This window comes from Anomalospiza imberbis, chromosome 2 (assembly GCF_031753505.1).
Source record: "Anomalospiza imberbis isolate Cuckoo-Finch-1a 21T00152 chromosome 2, ASM3175350v1, whole genome shotgun sequence".
Lineage (NCBI taxonomy): Eukaryota > Metazoa > Chordata > Aves > Passeriformes > Viduidae > Anomalospiza > Anomalospiza imberbis.
Genome location: NC_089682.1, coordinates 116466174 through 116486139, shown reverse-complemented (window position 1 = coordinate 116486139; position 19966 = coordinate 116466174). Strand labels below are relative to the sequence as shown.

At 43.9% G+C, this 19966-nt stretch overlaps 1 protein-coding gene across 3 annotated transcripts in view; it reads left to right on the top strand.

Moving 5' to 3' along the window:
- The window catches only part of AFF3 (ALF transcription elongation factor 3), a 321802-nt gene extending 303543 nt beyond the window's left edge, over positions 1 to 18259 (top strand). For 2 of the 3 annotated variants that reach the window (XM_068182739.1, XM_068182738.1), the window contains exons 16-21: positions 985 to 1121; positions 3193 to 3264; positions 7632 to 7725; positions 11755 to 11804; positions 11935 to 12149; positions 13540 to 18259. In XM_068182739.1, the coding sequence (XP_068038840.1) occupies positions 985 to 1121; positions 3193 to 3264; positions 7632 to 7725; positions 11755 to 11804; positions 11935 to 12149; positions 13540 to 13661 (690 nt within the window). In that variant the 3' untranslated portion in view covers positions 13662 to 18259. The remainder of the gene's footprint in view (positions 1 to 984; positions 1122 to 3192; positions 3265 to 7631; positions 7726 to 11754; positions 11805 to 11934; positions 12150 to 13539) is intronic. The other variant, XR_010996658.1, reaches the window with a different exon arrangement.
- The last annotated feature ends 1707 nt before the right edge of the window (positions 18260 to 19966 follow it).

The following is a 19966-nucleotide window of genomic DNA, read 5'->3' as shown; positions in this document are numbered from 1 at the left end:
ATTGAAGCTAGCGTGCCATTCCAAAGTTACTATTTAAAATCTTTATCCCTTAGAAAAGAATAAGGTCCATTAACCTTTCACTGTGTGCATCAGATTTCAACCAAATGCATCCAGTCCATTAATGGGCTTTATGTACCGCAGGAGTTCTGACTGAAGGAGAGAGAAGTCAGGACAGAGAGGTATTAGTATGATTCATCTCTCTTTTCACATCAAAAATGAAATTCTGAGGGCAGATAAGTGGCATGTAAGTGTACACATATGAATATTAGATGCATATTTGCATGTACAGTGTTACTGAGGACATGCGTGTAAGTGCACAAATACGCACACAAAGCCAAAGATGTACCAGAAATAGGAGAAGAAAAAGGGCAAGGAAGGAGGATGACAGAAGATGCTGAGGGAGCAGAGCAGTCCCTGAAAGAGGAGGAGGATATAGAAAGCAAATTCTTGACAAGAGGGAAAAACGCTGAACATGGTAGGGATAAAGAAGACAGGAGAACAGAGAGGAACCTTTGTATAAGAGTTAGTAGTCAAAGTATTTAATTCTCTTCTCTTAGTTCACGATATCCATTACCATTTTTTGTGGAGTGATAAAAAACTACACTTTCAAAGGTGTGTGAAACCCTTTTTAATGAAAGATGAAAGCTAGAACAAAAGGCAGCATGAGTTTGTGGAGTTTCCAGCACTGAAAGAGCTTTAACAAACACTTTTGGGAATGTCCTAGGCACAGCTGACCCTTCTTTGGACACAAGACTGTGGAACAAATAATATCTCAGAGCCTTTTCTAGTTCTATTTTCTGTATCTTATGATTTTCTCTGATGCACAGGGTTTGATGGCTATTAGCTTTCTCACAGGAAAAATTGTGCACCAGAAGATATATCAACTTTTGTCAAGTTTACAATATTTGTTGAGAAAATCCCATCAAATGTAACAACATTTTGATGATTACACTACATCTCTGTGTCCTTATTTTTTCTCTCTAGGTGGAGAAGTTTGGAAAGGCACTGAATTATGCAGAAGCAGCACTATCATTTATTGAGTGTGGAAATGCAATGGAACAAGGCCCAATGGAATCTAAATCCCCTTATACCATGTATTCAGAAACAGTTGAACTCATCAGGTAGGAAAGGAAGGAGATGACCCCAGAGGTTACTCTGTGCAAACACGATCATCTGCATTATCACCTATTTTCATACATGCAGTAAAAGGGTAGAAGTTAACTCCTTACAAGGGCCTGGTTATTCGTATGTAATGTATATGCATTATCTGTGATTTCTTTGGAAATTAAATCAAGAATGAAAAAAAGAAAAAAAAAAGAAACAAACAAAAGCACAAGCAAAAAACCCCCAAAGATTTTCCTATTACTTGAGTTGTAAATTACTTCAAGAGTTTAATGATGTAAGTCCTGAGCTACTCAGTGGAAGAAACCAGTAATCCATAATAACAAAACATTCTCATGGAGTGATAACTTGAAAAATACTGCAACATATGTATGATTGCTGTTTAAAGATTACCTGAAAGAAGATGTGAACAGTGATAGAAAAATGGGCACTCAAAGTCCAGTTGATGTGTGTGCTCTGATTTAGCCAGTGAAGTCAGGAGCACAGCTCACCCCAGAGCTACCCCTACCTTTAGTCACCTTCATGGCTCTCCAAACAGGGCAGTCTAGAATTCAGTGCCATCCACAGTCCCTCTGAAGAAAGTATGTCTCTTAAGTCCTTTTCTCCATTATAGCTGGTACTTAATGTTATTGGCAGTGTCATTGGTAGAGAAAACAAAGATCAAAACCATGGCACCAGCTGAGGGACTGTGCAAGACAGCGACCCCAGACTCACTGGTGGAGAAATCTGCACTGACAGTGACCGTGGTATCATTCCGTAGGACAGTCAACCATGCAGTTCCATCCAGGGAGGATTAAGCTCGTAGGAAGTAACACATTTTCATTTTTAATCATATCCACCATGAATCTGAGCTTCTAAAACAAAAGCATTCTTTTGGACTCAATGTTGATGTGAAGATTTTCTCGCATGTTAATAATTCCACTGGCATTTTATTCTACTTAGGGCTGTCTTCTCATGCATTTCAGTGGATTGAGGCCAGCTTTCTAACTGGAAGGTTATTGAACAAAATCAAATACTTTTTTTTCTGTTAGAGAATAGTACATTCCATCTCTGCAATTTTTTCCTTTTTTTTTTCCATCTATGTAATTCCTCCCTTCTTCCTTTTTTTTTTTTTTTTCCCCAAAAGGCAGAAAGCTCTTTCTTTGTCTGCCCTGTCCTTTCTCATGGTAGTAAATATATGGTCCTAACTCTGGAAATGAATTTTGCTTGCAGATGCATAGCTTTCAATAATGTGTATAGCTGCGGCAGTGTTGTAATGTGAATTGCTGTTGATCTCTCCGCAACCCAGAAAAATAAGTGGTTTGCTAGGTATGCCTGTAGAAGCAAAATGTTCATACAGAATCTTTGCACAGATACCAGAATTAGAGTTGGAAAGCAAAGGTAAGAAAAAATCACAAGCAGCTAATTATGGGGAACAGGTATTTTTCTGGAAGTGAGCCCAGAAGCACTGTGTGTTGTTCTAACCTTGTCTGTTGTTCAGGTATTCAGCTGGAAGCTGAGATTTCCAGAAACCAATTTGTGTTTGCATAGCACATACACTCTTGAAACACCAGTGCTACCTCTGTGGATCTTTAATATTTATAGAGTTTGAAGGTAATGTCATGTGAGCAAAAATAGCTCTGAGCCACATGTTCCCTCTCTGTTGTGCTGTGCTCGGAGGAGCAAATCTGGGTAGACACACTCAGAACAGGCAGGGTGAGGTCAGCACCAGCTTCCAGGCAGGCTGTCTGCCTTCAAAAGCTCCAAACCCCTTTCTGCATGAACTCTGTGTAACTGGGGCTCTGCAGCAGCAGAGGTTATTTTGGTAGGACAGCGTCACCTCGCCAGCTAGGCTCCCCTTTGGACTGACGGATGATCAAGGGAGTTCACGGCTGTTTAAAGAGTGCAGGGATGCACTGCTAATGGCAAAACAGCCCTGAAACACAACTAGGAAAAACACATGTACGGCTGGTAACTTGAGCAAATATGTATAAAGGGGCAGGTCAAGCGACATTGGCCAGCATAGCTCTCTGATCAGTAATATAAAGCTGTCTCTGTTAACTCATGTTGGCTTTTTTCTTCTTGCTTAAGGTATGCAGTGAGACTAAAAACCCACTCAGGCCCCAACGCCACGCCAGAAGACAAACAGCTGGCAGCATTATGGTTAGTAGATCAAGCTTTCCTCAAAAGGTTTCTTTTCTGCAGTGAGCCAGTTCTTGAAAATCAGACATTGGATGTAGCCAGATAGAATTATGTTCTCTATTGAAATTAAGAGAATAATTTCTTCTCTGGGAAGGTCCAGCCCTTGTATCACGGTACCAAGTCTGCATTCTGTCTCTAAATAAGCAATTCATACTTATTTATTAATTGTGACAGGTTGGCTATGGTACATCAGTGTAATTAATTTTTAAATGCCTGATGGTTTGTTGTTTTTATGAGTGATGTACTTTTGTACCAGCAGCTCAGTAGGTTCTTTTGTGGCTGACATTTTAGGCTCAACAATCATAAATTATATTTATATTATATGAAGGGCAATATGGTGATGGAGATAATTAAGCCTGTTGGATTATCTATTAAATTGAGATTTCTAAACATATATGTAAGCACCTTAGATTCTATAGGAGAGTTTCTGATTGCTAGTAAAATGCTAAAATGTTATTAAAATCAATTTTTAATTTAATATCATTGTAGTTAATACATAAAATACCTATTACATGGTTACTGAGTCTCAGTAAGTGGACATTTACAATCAGCAAGTGTGTTTTTAACATCTATTAACCATCTGTTAAAAATCCAAATTAAATGCATCTTTAGCCTCCATAAAGGAGTCCTAATTAATCATTTGTATAAAAAGGAACAAAATATTCAGAGATGCATTTTTTTTTAATGCCCTTTCTCTGTGACTGATTTTCTGTTCCATCGGGAAGCCCACAGAATGCATTAGTGGCAATTGCTTTAAAAATGCTTAGGTGGGAAAATGACTAAAGAACGGTTTAAAAAGGGCATATAAAGCCACATTACAAAGGCTCGCTGAGAACTGCCGGAGCGCTTCGGTGCGTGCGGAAGCACATCCAAATTCCGGGAGCCGCTGCATCTGCTCCCGCAGGAGAAAGGTCAGCGCGAGGGAAAGCAGACGGAGCCTTCTCTGGGCGATGAATGGCAATCTTAACTCACCGTCTGCCGGCCCGCAGATGCGCTGACGCCATCTGCATATGCGCTGTACCTGTGAAGGTGACAGAGGGAGAGAGGTGACCTGTGAAGAGGGAGAGCCGCCCGCCCGGCCCGCTTCTGCTGGGCAGACACTGTCCTCCAGCGGCCGGCATTTCCCCGCCGCTCTCCGGACTGCAGCCAGCCCGGCCCGCTTCTGCTGGGCAGACACTGTCCTCCAGCGGCCGGCATTTCCCCGCCGCGATCCGATAGCAGCCAGCCCGGCCCGCTTCTGCTGGGCAGACACTGTCCTCCAGCGGCCGGCATTTCCCCGCCGCGATCCGATAGCAGCCAGCCCGGCCCGCTTCTGCTGGGCAGACACTGTCCTCCAGCGGCCGGCATTTCCCCGCCGCTCTCCGGACAGCAGCCAGCCCGGCCCGCTTCTGCTGGGCAGACACTGTCCTCCAGCGGCCGGCATTTCCCCGCCGCGATCCGATAGCAGCCAGCCCGGCCCGCTTCTGCTGGGCAGACACTGTCCTCCAGCGGCCGGCATTTCCCCGCCGCTCTCCGACAGCAGCCAGCCCGGCCCGCTTCTGCTGGGCAGACACTGTCCTCCAGCGGCCGGCATTTCCCCGCCGCGATCCGATAGCAGCCAGCCCGGCCCGCTTCTGCTGGGCAGACACTGTCCTCCAGCGGCCGGCATTTCCCCGCCGCTCTCCGACAGCAGCCAGCCCGGCCCGCTTCTGCTGGGCAGACACTGTCCTCCAGCGGCCGGCATTTCCCCGCCGCGCTCCGACACCAGCCAGCCCGGCCCGCTTCTGCTGGGCAGACACTGTCCTCCAGCGGCCGGCATTTCCCCGCCGCGATCCGATAGCAGCCAGCCCGGCCCGCTTCTGCTGGGCAGACACTGTCCTCCAGCGGCCGGCATTTCCCCGCCGCGATCCGATAGCAGCCAGCCCGGCCCGCTTCTGCTGGGCAGACACTGTCCTCCAGCGGCCGGCATTTCCCCGCCGCTCTCCGGACAGCAGCCAGCCCGGCCCGCTTCTGCTGGGCAGACACTGTCCTCCAGCGGCCGGCATTTCCCCGCCGCGATCCGATAGCAGCCAGCCCGGCCCGCTTCTGCTGGGCAGACACTGTCCTCCAGCGGCCGGCATTTCCCCGCCGCTCTCCGACAGCAGCCAGCCCGGCCCGCTTCTGCTGGGCAGACACTGTCCTCCAGCGGCCGGCATTTCCCCGCCGCGATCCGATAGCAGCCAGCCCGGCCCGCTTCTGCTGGGCAGACACTGTCCTCCAGCGGCCGGCATTTCCCCGCCGCTCTCCGACAGCAGCCAGCCCGGCCCGCTTCTGCTGGGCAGACACTGTCCTCCAGCGGCCGGCATTTCCCCGCCGCGCTCCGACACCAGCCAGCCCGGCCCGCTTCTGCTGGGCAGACACTGTCCTCCAGCGGCCGGCATTTCCCCACCGCTCTCCGGACAGCAGCCAGCCCGGCCCGCTTCTGCTGGGCAGACACTGTCCTCCAGCGGCCGGCATTTCCCCACCGCTCTCCGACAGCAGCCAGCCCGGCCCGCTTCTGCTGGGCAGACACTGTCCTCCAGCGGCCGGCATTTCCCCGCCGCTCTCCGACAGCAGCCAGCCCGGCCCGGCCCGCTTCTGCTGGGCAGACACTGTCCTCCAGCGGCCGGCATTTCCCCGCCGCTCTCCGGACTGCAGCCAGCCCGGCCCGCTTCTGCTGGGCAGACACTGTCCTCCAGCGGCCGGCATTTCCCCGCCGCTCTCCGACAGCAGCCAGCCCGGCCCGCTTCTGCTGGGCAGACACTGTCCTCCAGCGGCCGGCATTTCCCCGCCGCTCTCCGGACAGCAGCCAGCCCGGCCCGCTTCTGCTGGGCAGACACTGTCCTCCAGCGGCCGGCATTTCCCCGCCGCGATCCGACACCAGCCAGCCCGGCCCGCTTCTGCTGGGCAGACACTGTCCTCCAGCGGCCGGCATTTCCCCGCCGCTCTCCGATAGCAGCCAGCCCGGCCCGCTTCTGCTGGGCAGACACTGTCCTCCAGCGGCCGGCATTTCCCCGCCGCTCCGGACAGCAGCCAGCCCGGCCCGCTTCTGCTGGGCAGACACTGTCCTCCAGCGGCCGGCATTTCCCCGCCGCTCTCCGGACAGCAGCCAGCCCGCCCCGGTCCTGGGCAGACACTGTCCTCCAGCGGCCGGCATTTCCCCGCCGCTCTCCGGACAGCAGCCAGCCCGCCCCGGCAGCCCCGCCTGGGACCGCGTGCTTCGCAGTCTGTTTGCTAATTCGAGGCCTCCGTGAGGTGTGGGCAGCTCTGGGGCGCGGGGAGATGGGGAGCACTCTGCGCTTCCAAACTCAAGGCACCTTCTGGTGCTCCGGTTTGGCTCCGGGACTAAATGCTGCTTTTAAAAACGAGGCCTCTGCTGCCAAAGGAAGAGCAAAACATGCAGGGTTTTTGCTTCGAAAGCAGCGTTACTGTGGGGCACTTTCACACTTGCCCCAGTTTTCACAATTTTTCAATCGAAAAACCTTGCTGGGAAGAGGTGGTGGTGTTTCTCAGTTCAGAAAATAGCCACTAGCAAAGAAAAGTGTATGTGTCCTGAATACTGACTGTTGTGGTACATAACCGCAGTCAATAGCCATTACTCTCATTTAATTATCTAGCTTTAAAGGTGTGTGGCACTCTGCAGGCTAAAAAAAGAGCACAGAGGCAGACAGTACCAGTACAGCACATTGAGTTTTTCAACCCACTGCCTGATTTCCTTTGGGGACCAAATTAGGCAAGTAGCCTGGGAATAGCCTCCAGGCTCCAACACAGTCTCTGTTCTGGTTTCCTACAGTGAAGCTTGGCCACTGAAATCTGTGCCATATCCAAGGTTTCCCTTTATCCCAGCCATCTCCAGCTGCTGGAAGAGACCTGTACAAAATACATCCACTATAACTCGAGTTCACTATATCCAGGCTATTGCAATAAAGTCCCAAAATATCTCAAAAAGTTGTTTATACGTTTGCAAGTAAATTTAAAAAGAAAAAAAATTATATGTTGAGTTCCAGGATATCTCTTTTCATGGGAGAGACTTTTGATCAAGTGTGCAAACTTCAAGCCAGAAGGAAGGCCTGGGAGCCCAGACCCTTCTGAGTATGGTTTGTTTAGTACCTCACTGGTAGCATTTGTCAGTATGACCTGCCCTGGCTGTAGTACCTAGCCCTGCTCACGAATCCATGGCAAAGTGTGAAGTACTGCCAACAAATGGTGATAAAAACTGTAAGCAAGGTGCTGTCAGCCTTGCACTCTGTATTAGTTTGAGGATTTAAGATACTCAGTGGGATTTCTGTTCAGGAGTCACCCTTTACTTTCTGCTCTCCCTTGTATTCCAGTTACCGCTGCCTGGCGCTTCTGTACTGGAGGATGTTCCGACTCAAGAGAGACCACGCGGTCAAGTATTCAAAAGCGCTTATTGAGTATTTCAAGGTGCATTATTTATGGCATGTTTTTAGATCAATGTGCCTTTACAGGAGATACAGCATCTTACTAGACCGGTAGCTGTGCTGGGATTAGTTTTTCCCCTGTCTGTTTTACCACAGACACTCGTGGCAACATCTGAGCTCTAGTTAGTTCAGTTATCTTCACAAGGGTCCCTCTTTGAAAAATACACACTGTGACTCTTCACAAAGGGTGATAAATGTGCTATACTAACAAACAGGTATTTTCAGATTATTCTTGGTCCATTGTCTAGTGCTATGCAGCTCTGTTGTGAATAGGTTTTGCAGATTTTGCTCTAAGAACCGCCTTTGGGATTACACTTCCCATGAGTTGACGACTTTGATCTAGATTAGTCCTCAGATGCAGGCCTTCCACTCAGCAGCATCAGTAGTAGTGCAGTGGGACATCTTACCCAGGGCACTGTCAGACAGCCCACGCTGAGTTCAGCACGAGTTCTACAGAAGCATCAGAGGGCAGACAGACCCCCTGCCACGTACTTGACATGGCACTCTTGGCTTCCCCTTCCTGCTTTACTTCACCTGTTACTGTTTCCAGTTTTCATTTCTGACAAAGTAAAACTTCTTGCAGTCAATCCATCCAGCATGTGATGTACAAACACAAAAATTAGCCTTTATCTTCCTAAATTAAAAAAAAAAAAAAATTAAAAAAATGAACATACAAGTGTTCTAAGACAAACTGCTTTGCGGGACCTGAACAGCCATTTGTCTTTGAACACAGGGCTCATCTGTTGGGGTTTTTTGTGGACAGAAGAACCTTGAAATGAAAAACATCCATCCTCTGACATTTTGTTAATAAAAAAATTCAAATACAAGCACGAATGCTTATGACCAAATTCTGAACACGTGAAGACAGGGATGGGAATTGACAGATCTGTTATTGTCAAATGGAAATTGAAGTCAATGTAATTGCTTCAAAACTTTAGCAGTATATAATTCAACACGTTATGTTTCTCTAACAATTACTTGATTTCAGGGGAAAGAAATATGTGCCTATTGAAGTGCTTTATTTTTCTTGACCAGTTCAGAGAATAGCTATATTAAGAACAGCTCTCAACCATGTAAAATGTCTCCTGCTAGCAGACAGAGACTGTTTCATAGCAAACATAATATGGACTTACACTCTACTGTAGCCAAGAAGAGTTTGTTTCTTCGCAGAGCTCCTGCTGACACAATAGCATAGCTTCACATTAAAAAGTATTCTCACCTTTAAAAGCAAAAATGGAAAAAAACACCCATTTGCTGTAATTTTCTGTGGAAAACAAGCCAGTTCTCCACTCCTTTCACATTTGGTATCTAAAAGCTTTCAAAACCAAGTGACATGAAATGCTGACTGCATTAAGAACTTCCTCATATATTATCAATCAGAGAATGATTTTAAATCACACATTTGCAGGGAAAAATAGACATACTTTTCTTTTAGATTCTTTAAATCTCCTTTAGATGTTTTATTTCCATTATAGGAAAAAAAAATGCAGCAGAGAATTAAAAAGAAGGCACAGATATTCAGGGGCACATATGAGAGAATAAAGAAACCAGGAGAATGGGTTGCAGTAGGGAAAGTGGGATAAGAGGTAGTCCCTTACAACATTATACTCTTTAGAATCCTTACCCCCACCCTTCTGGTGCAGAACTGAGAGGCAACTGAAGCAATATACCTAAAACATGAGAAAAAAGGTGTGTGGGAAGTTGTACAGTAAGGTAGAGTTTGGTTACATTTACAGTGGAAGTATCCACTGTAATGTGGATAAATGTGCTCCAATTTTCAAATTTTCCTGCTTCCAGCTCTGTAAGTAAACAACAGGCACTCAGTTTCTATTACACTAGAAAGATGAAGACAAGTAGTTCTGAGAGAGATCAGAAAAGAAAGGGGAAAAAATCTATTCAGTAGCAGGATCAAATGCTGAGGATTCCCATCCCAGGTTGGTTCTATTTAAAATGGTAAATGAGAAATTTTTCTTTTTTCTCTTTTCACACCTTAGCTTTTCCTGTCAAAAGAAAAAAAAAAAAAAACAAAAAAAAAAAAAAAAAAAAAAAAAAAAACAAAAAAAAAAAAAAAAAAAAAAAAACAAAAAAAAAACTCTCTGAAGGAAGAGCCCTTGTGGGTCATTCCAAAGCTTATTTTTCACGTCACATACCTGGGACATTAGAAGACCCAGTGTCAAAATGCAGGAAGAATGGCAGGGTACACACAACACTGGCATGATCACTGCTAAATACAGCCAGTGTTGGGGTGCACATAATAGATGTGGAAACCCAAGAGGCAGTTCAGAAGACACATTAAAAAGAAAACAAAGTTTTTTAAAGAGAGGCTTAGGGGATGTGTCCAGTTTAGTGCTGAATGAGTTAAGAGATCATTGTGTATGTGGAAACGGAAACAGAGCTGATAATTTGCAGATTACATGTAGTTTTGCTGGCTTTGGACCAACAAAATCCAAAAGATAACACTGAAGCTAGGAAGATTCAATCTTGAAACTGTGAAACAGCATTTTTTTTTCCTAATTGTGAGGCCTGCTAAACATAGAACAGGACACAGAAAAACGAGGAGGATAAATAGTGTCTAAGAATTTCTATATGGCTATCTGTCCTTTTTAGAAGGAATAAAATAAGGTAAATTTTTAAAGTAATTTAGCTTCTTTCAGAAGTGCCATGATTGGTGGGAAACAGACATTGCAGACATTGCATTGTGTGCACTGCAGGATTACTCCTGGCCTTGAAATCAGTGAACATCTGAAGCCCCTTGTTTACCATTTTCCTTCCTAAGCCATGAGAGACCAAGTTGTTTTGTACTGCTGGTACTGCTTGTAACTCCTGCAGTTTACAACACCTACAGCCTTGCATTTAAAGCAGTATCCATAAACACATCTCAAGCTGTAGGGCTTCGTCTGGTCTCACATGGATGTCAGGAAGAGAGGGCTGTTCTCCAGCACACAGTTACTTGCAGGTTCAGCTTCAGGGGAGAGCACAGGGAGGTTGCTTTCCTCTGAAGGATCAGGCTGACTATTGATGAATGTGAGGCCATGGATGGCATGGACTAGAAAAGCTTGGTTTCTTAGACTTTTTTCTCACAGGCCTAGGACTAAATCAGTCACTTGGGATAGAGGTGGAATTTTAACCCAGGTCAAATGGTCAGGAACCAGTGACTGAATTCCCTCCAGCTACTGGAGTTTTAACTACTAAAATAATTTTAAAATGATAAAATTACTTATCCAGTCTCCGTTACTGCTGGCACCTGAATTTCTCCTGCTTTGTAAATACAGTGGTTGTACAAGGAAGTCTCTCCTCAAGCAATTAAATTCTTTAGCCTAAGCACAGTATACCAGAGAGAGTCTTAGCAACTCCAGGTATACAAGACCACACTGAATGATCAAATGGCCCCTTCTGTGGTTCTCTGGGGAATCCTTCAGCTATGAAAACCACCAATCTACATGGGCAGTCTCTCTGACCTTGTGAATGCTGCCATGTTTGGACTAAGGGGAACAGCTCCACAAGGAGCAATCATGAGCAAGATTTTTGAGCCTGGTGGTTAAAACACCCACCTGAGCTGCAGATCCTCAGATTTACATCCCTATGGATGCTAGCGTGAGGAGATTTACACAGTCTTGCAAGTCCTAGGGGAATGACATTTGTCACTGTGGGCAGGAGAGTGGGAGGAAATCTTTCTGATTTTCTTCATCACAAGAAATTCCAAGATAAACTTTACAAAGACTCCTGCAGCACTTTTTTTTTTCTAAATTCCCAGGACTTCTGTGAAAAGTTTCCATTTCACCTAATGTTTTTCTAATAAGCCCCTATGCCAGGGTGTTGAAAAGATTATGTTTCAAGTCTGTTCTGCAGCCCTGCTTCATCATAACATCAAACTAGGCTGACTGGGTTTATTACTTCATGAGATGCAATTGCATCACTTTCTTTACATTTCTGTACTTTTATATTCTTTAATGTTTTCATTTTGTAGTATTATATAAATTATATACATTGTGAATTACTCTTTCCTTTCCAGAATTCATCAAAAGCTGCCCAGAACCCATCTCCTTGGGGTGCCAGTGGAAAGTAAGTTGCACAGAAATTTATATCAGATTGGCAGTTAGAAATCATCTATTTTTATCTGTGGTATGTTCTGATACTCTTGTGTTTTTAATCCCAACACTTTTTAAATAACTGTATTAACACTGGTTTCTAGGAGCACAGGAACTCCATCACCTATGTCCCCTAGCCCTTCTCCTGTCAGTTCTGTAGGATCCCAGGGGAGCACAGGGGCCCCTTCCCCATCTCCTATCATCAGCATCCCACAGCGCATTCATCAGATGGCCGCCAACCACGTCAGCATCACCAACAGCATCCTGCACAGCTATGACTACTGGGAGATGGCTGACAACCTGGCCAAGGAAAACAGAGGTGAGCGAGGCAAGGCAGTGGACTATTCTAGAAGACTGTCACATGATTTGGATCAGGAAAATAACTATTTTGATATGAAACCTACCTGCAAAGTAGGACTGCAGAGATTATTTCTTTCTTCAGTCTGCTCCTAGTTTGTTCCCAAACAGCCCAAAAAGGCAATTTTGATAGCTGTCTTGCTCAGAAGAGCTGATCCAGGACTTGTGACAGACAGGTCACAGATTTGGCTGTGAGTAGCACTTCCTGCCATCTGTGCATTCTAGAGAGGAAGGTTTGTGGGAGGTAAGACAGCTTCCTGCCCCCAAAGTCATGGAGCTGCATGGGATGTGTTTAGCCAGACCACATCAAAAAGCAGGAGCACGCCTCCTTTCTGCAGAAGGAATGAACAGCCCCTAGCCCTTCCCCATCTGTAGCAGACACAGATTGGAACAAGGTGCCTGCAGCAAACTTCTTTCAGGTGAACTGGTTCCCACAAGCAAATGCTTCAGCATCTGACTTGATGGTGAAGTATTCCTTAGTTTTCAGGCTAATTTTTATATTTAAGGCAGGGAGAAGGGCAAGATCCAAGTCAAAACAAAGGTACCTAAGTGAAGGTATGTAGATATGAGCTGGGGGGCTTGTCTCCCACTGCAGCTGATGGAGCTTTGTTCAGTACAAACAACAGTTCAGAGTGCTGTTTAGTCCACCCTGAAAAGGAGACAGGGATACAATTCACTGAGGTATCCTTACCTGAACTGCCACTCCAGAACTCTCCTGCACATCCTGTGTTAGATCTGCCAATGCAGGCTGTACGTATCAACTCCCTGAGAGCATCTCAAATGGGCACTGCATGCCTCTGAGTAGACAACTGAATTGTCCCTATCCATGGCACAGGGGTTAGAACTGGCTGATCCTTAAAGGTCCCTTCCAACCCAAACCATTCTGTGATTCTAAGTCCTGACTGGCTAGTTAGCCAAATTACTCTGTAGGCTGGGTTGGCCATGTTGTACAGGCCTCTATTTCTCTGTCATGGTAGCTTAAGTAAATAGCATATCACAAATGTGTCATTGGACAATTGTGTGTGGGCTTTTTGATCTACTTGTCCTCAATCTCAGAATAAATCTTGCCCAGAGTCTGTTTGCTTTATCAAGACACAGTGGAAATTAATGAAAAGCTAAGCTGAAGAACTCACTGCTTTGTTTGTTAAAAAGAAAATTGTTGTGCATCAGCCTGTAACATCATGAACCACAGGGCTTTAAAATTAATCTCACCAGCACTAAACTTTCATTCCCATGGAATGTTCAGCCTGACTCAATTTGCAAGAGAATAAAATCTGTTAAAGGGTGACAAATAGCAAATAAAGATTCACTCTTCTGATGCTGAATTCCTGCAATTTTTTTTTCCCCTGCAGATTTTTTTAACGACTTGGATGCATTGATGGGACCTATCACCTTGCACAGCAGTATGGAGCATTTAGTTCAGTACACTCAACAAGGACTTCACTGGGTGCGGAACAGCGCTCACTTGTCATAATGACTGTGTGCCATTCACATGGACAGTATCCCTTTCATGGATAATTCAGTTATTCTGGACACTGTGCTACAGAAATAGTCAGCTACAGCATTGATCCAAACAAAGGTGAATATTTCTTCGATATTGAGCAAAATTCTTCTGAGTGTAGACATGTATGTGCGCAGAGGTACAATATACAATGATGTCTCTTCAGAATGAATTGTTCTGTATCACTCTCCAAGCATTTTCATACACTAGAAATACTATAAAGAACTGATCTTAATGCACAAACATACCCTTTCTATTCTTGTACTGAAAAACTCAGAAACCAAAATCTTATGGGTTGAATGAACCAAGTGCAATAAGCACAGATCCCTATTCAGGAAAGCTCACAATAGATTCTTAACTTTAAGCTTGTACTGAAATCCTGATGACTTCAGCAGAGCTTAAGCACATACACAAGGGCTTTCCTGAACTGGAATGAATGAGGGCAAATTGTAGACATGGAGAATTTTTACTGCAAGCAAGGATATGTCACAGATGTTCCATATTAATGTGCCATCTCCCTGTTACTTCTCCACTGGAGCACAGAGAGGAGGTGTGTAGTCCGCATTAAGTCGGAGAAAGACAGCTTTCCTTCATGTGCAATAAGTTTCAACAAATTGCATGCATTTTTTAATCTCCTGTCTTTTTAAATAACTTTACGTCTCGTTCAGCTCCTCACCAACAGTGCAACCTACAGTATCAAGCAAAAAGAAGGCCTGAAAACAGATGTGCTGGTAGGAAGAACTTAAAAGAGATGGTGGAAAATTGCATTCTGTTACTGACAGTAAATAGATAAGGAAAAAATATGGCAAACAGTATTCCACTTAGGAAGGAAAATGTGTTAATTTCGGCTGCACACACAGAGAGACAGATATTTATAACAGTTGTTGGCTTTGCATGGGAAGGCTTCATCCTGCAGATTTTTACTTTCATATCTTTTTCATCTAGCAGAAGCTTGCAACATTTTCTTGCAGGCTGTATGGGAGCATTACATGCAATTTCCTTTATCTGGGAAGCTGAGTTTGCTGCTCATCAGGCTAAGAACTGTTTCCTATCATAATCCTCTCACTCTTCACGCATAATCCTCAACTAGGCTTTAACGTTTCTTGATTTATGGGATGTTTTCGGTTCCCATTGACAGGCTGTGTTTTTCATGCCAGAGAACTAATCCCACAATAATTGGAGTTTAATTTAGGTCAGATGAGGTCAAGGCCAGTTCATATCAACTGCGCTTGCACTTAGTGCATTTTTGTTCATTTTCAGTGATTTTCACATATTTAGGTGTTTTTTTCCTATATTGGAAATATTTTCTTTTGCAATCAGATTTGCTCCCTTTACTCAAATCAGCAGCTCCAGTGACTTTCAATTGACCGCTCTTATCCAAGGCATTAGTTGAACCCTTTTACTGTTATTTTCTAATCTAATTTGCTTACACATTAAGAAAATGTGAGTACAAAAGACACTTTCAATTGAAGATACAAGTAGAAGTAGCCACTGTTACAAATAGTTGATTAATTGGTACTTGCTGCCTTTATTTTTCCATCCCCCATTTTTGAAGAGCTGCATTTTGAAGAAAAGATACCAAACAATATGGCACAATTTCTCAGTCAAATGTCTTTGGTAGCACAGACTCCATGTACCCCATGGTAAAGAGTGGGCTTATGAGCACACTGAGCCCCACGTAGCTGTGTTTTTCTGCCAAGGCTGCTTGCCATAACTCCAGCTATTGCTCAGACTCAGCATTCACTGTGTTCTCTGAAGCAGCCACCAAGGAACTGCTCAGCCCCAAGCCATCCTGGGCCAATATTTATGTGCCCATCGGTGCTCAGATACTTCCCCCAGGAGAATGCCTGTAGCTGTGGCCACCTCTTAGCATGGACTTGAGTGTTACAATGTGGCCTGCTTTAGGAGAGAACGTGTACTTGCCTTTAAATGACAAAATAGATGACCTCTGAGTCCTGCCGCCACCCTTAGCCCTGGCTGTCACCCAGCCCAGAAGGAACACAATTTGTTTCGTCACAAGTTTCGTGGAGAACTCGATTGGTGCCTTTCTGTTTATCGCTTGCCTGATCTCCGGCTGTGGAAGTCTGTCAGGAGTTGCTACACTAGTAGCAACGGATTCTGTCAGCTGCTTCAGTGCCATCCACAGGTATTGCAGGAATTCTCCTCAGATCAGGAAAGTGAAACTCCAGCTAGATTAGCTTCTGTTTTCTTTGACGGTGCCTATGATAAGTTGGGGGGTGTGGGAGCCCTTTCTGGTATTTAATGTTGAGAAATTTTAGAAGTAACGTATATTACTTGCCTTAAATGGAGTTTAGTTTTATTGCACATGTGGCATTTGAGTTTCAAATATGGAACTTTGAAGCATGTTTATTTTACTAAGATTGGATATTTTTCTTAATCATGATGAACTCTTTGTATGGATATAATATGTCAAGAAACGTCAAAGAAATGCAAGAATTAATGGTGTTCTGTTGTAACATCTCCAAGTACTAAGCATCTCTGTAGATGATTGTCCTTTCCTGTACATTGCTCTTATATTGAGTTATTTCAGCTAAAATACCTATTGCTTCCATGGAAGTCTTACTGATTTTTTGTTTTTGTGCTGGCGTCATCTGTGTCGTCTGATGAGCACACTGAGCCTTAATTTCTGGTGGTGCCACAGGATGAGTGGATTAAAGACTTTGGCCTTCTCTCCATAGGGTTTCTTGCAGCTGTACTATTTTAGCGAGCTTATTTAGAATACTCTTCTGTGCAGGCTATTTGCTCTGTAGGGTTGCTGATGATTGGATGTCTTAATGCGGCACCGTGACAACAAATACTTAATTTCATCTTCTTAGGGCCTGGTCTGCAAAAGTGTATGTGACTTTAGGTCTGGTCCAGTTAAGCATGAGCACCACTTTAAGAACTTGAACAGTCTTAGGCATATCACACTGTGAGTCAAAGATGCTCTGTGTGTTTTCTGGATGGGACCAGAGAAGACTGTCCTTTTTTGCAGTTCCATGAAATACACTGACTTATTTTGATTTGCTGTAAAAGTCCAGGAACAATCAGGCTTCTTTAGCCATAGCAACATTCAGGTTCAATTTTGGAAAAGTAAGAAGTCATTCTGTACAAATCCAGAAGGATTATGCCTGGAGGAAGAGGTTTGCTTACAAACAGAGGCTTCTGGATCAGTAAGAGTTCATACAGCAATGGGAATGGATGCAAAGGAACTGTATATGGCAGGTAGGCTTGACAAATCCAGAATGACCTATAGGATCCTCACAGACAGCAAGACCATGCAGAGCCCTTGGCCTTAAAGCCTTATAGTATGGCATGGTGGCATGAGTGTCAGGTAAGAACAAAGCATATGCAGAGGTTCAAGTATGGTCAAAAGCCAGGCACAGTCCTTCCTGTCACGTGGCAGGATACCCAAACCCGTTGTTTGCCTATTTCCTTTGCTCAAATACCAGAGCTCCAAAGGAAGAGATTATAGTGAACAGAAGACCTTAGGTAAAGGAGGTTAAGAGGATCAAGCCCTAAGTGTAGATACAAACACATATGTATATACTGTAAATCTAAATAGTAATAAAAGTCACTCAGCATGAAGGATATTACTAGTGCCTAACATTGATCATCAAGTACTCATCACTGAGCAGCCATATCACCTAAGAAGTGCAGTAGCTGTTGTCAAAATAATTTGTGTAGCTAATTAATTTATATGAAATGCACATTTGGGACTGTGCCATAGTATCTCTTTTGTAATACAAATGTTCAACCATTTTTCATGGCTACTGATTCAAATCTGAAATGTCAGGATATCTTTTCTTCCCCAGATGAGGACATACACTTAGACCTGGCTAATCTGTACTTAGTTTATCTACCCAAGAGACTTTAGTAGTCACCAGCCTTAATGCATGTACAGTATATGCTATTCACTGACTTAGTAGTAGGTTTTAATGCAAATGAAATTGGAATTTACAAAATGACTTGGATTAATGGCATCTGCCTAGTTATCACACAGATGTGACATTAAATGATTCATGATTTTAAGCAGGAAAGTTTGAATTTTATGTGAATAACAGTGGATTCATTCCTTAATCTTTTTACAAAATGATTTTTTTAAAAATGAAAAGATTGTCAAAGCAATAGGTTTTTTTAACTCTCCTAAATTTTTGGCAGGTTGTGAGTTCATGGTAAAAGCTATATTAAGAACATCTCCTTCTGCAATATGCCTTGTCTTTACATAATCCTCTTAATGCTTAATATGTCAGAAAGAAATGTTTCTTGTTCACAGCGGTGGCAACGTTTCCCTCCCCCATTCAGAGAGAACCCTCAAACTAAAGAATAAAATCTCCTGACACAGTAGAAACACAAACAATGCCTGAAGTATACAGACTTGTTAAGGTAACAACAGAAGTCTGTCTGGCACAGACCTAACATGCCTCTCATTTTGTTATCTTTTTGTTATCATTTACACCACATATTTGACCTCACTGTGTTTGAAACTAAAGAATTAGTCTAGTTTTCATGTCTTAAAAATTTCTGGTTGGTCTGATCAGTACCATAATTAGAACTGTTACATTAGGTTATGTGCTGTGCACCAAAGGCTGGGAGGCATATAACCATAGATAAACTTGTCAGAATATATTTAGAAAAGCATTTGGATAATCTTAGGTCTAGTATGTCTCAAAAAATGTGGAACTATGTCTCTGAGCCAATACTGTTGGCATGAAAATTCAGCTACTTTACCGTCTCTCACAAAGCTGCCGTTTGCCCTCAAAAGGGGCAAGCCTCCTTTTCCAGTGTCACTAGCCCCATGCTATAAATTGCTCTTAAGGTTAATTAGCAAACTGGGAAAGTCACTTTAGGTCCTGTTTGTGCTACCCTGACTAAAGCTTCTGAGAGGAAAGCACTAAGATTTAGACCATCCATTGGTCTTTCAAAAGACTATGGTTTTCTTCAAGTGAGATGGGTGAGACCAAGCTGGGGCTATTTCTTCAAGAAATTCTTCTGTCTCCACTTGCTGTCTAGCCCTGTTGCTCTTGGTAGCTAGCCGACAGGTATGCCTGACTTTCAGGGGTGTTTCCTACTTTGGCAGCCCGAGCTACCTTTCCAATGGGATGCTGGAACACAGAGCAAGTAACTCACAGGTTGCATAAAGGGCCTGGCCTTTGCCCCCAAAACCAGCAACAAATACACCAAGGCTCCTTCACTTTTGCAATTTGTGTAGCTTGAATTTCACACACTGCAGCTTGAAGCCCAGCCTTATCTCTGCTGCCCTCAAAGAATTCCAGGTCCAAGGAAAACAACAGAATTAGGGTGGGGGGGAAAGGGGATTTCCTCTGTCTCATGGCATTTAGTCATTTCTGGGAGCAAATACAGTGAACAGCATGAATGATAAGGCACTCAGGTCTCATGTTTCTCGTATGTACTAACACAGGGACACTTAACATTTATCTGCCTCATAGGGCTTTATGGGAATTAATTAATGCAAATCACTGTGTATCCTCAGAAGGAAAGTGCTGTTGAAGAGCTATGGAAAAACCTGCTAAGTACACTGGATGAATTTCACCCCTGAGTCCAGAACTACAAGACCCACAAAATCCTTAAATACTATGTAAGCTCTTGGTGTAAGCACCAGAGTGTATAAAACTTGTGTTTAGAGCCAAAGGGTGTCACAGTCTAGGTGAAATTGCCATTCCCAGAGTATCTATGACTTTGATCCTGGCAGAGAGCAAGAATCACAACAGTACATAATGGGACAAACAGCATAGATTAACAAAGTGCTGCATGGCCATCTTTAGAGTTTCAAATCTTTTTATGTCTTTCAGTCATTTTGTATTTCTGCAAAAGAAATTTGTACAAAGTATGTTCCTCAAAACAGCCTAAAGTGTTCAAATAATTTATTAACCCAAATCCAGCTTCATGTAACTTCAAATCAATGGAAATGTTCTTTTAGCATGGTGCATTGCAGAGAAAAGTTGCTTAACAAAACATTTTTTTTAAAAGTCTCTCATGACAAAACATGTGTTTGTTTTTGATGCACATTACCAGTAATCAAAGTGGGAAGTGAGATTGGTTGGGAACACAGTGTTCTCCCACTCTGTGTGGGAGTGACCTTCCCAAATCACACCACTGTTAGACAGTATCGCCAGGGCAGACTTCCAGCTCTGTTCTGACACATTACCCCTAGAAGTTATCAATAAAGCACTTCACCAAGGACTGAACATCAGTCAAATCAACAAAACGTTTCTAACGTGGTTCATGTTATTCAGTCAATACTAACAAGTCCTTTC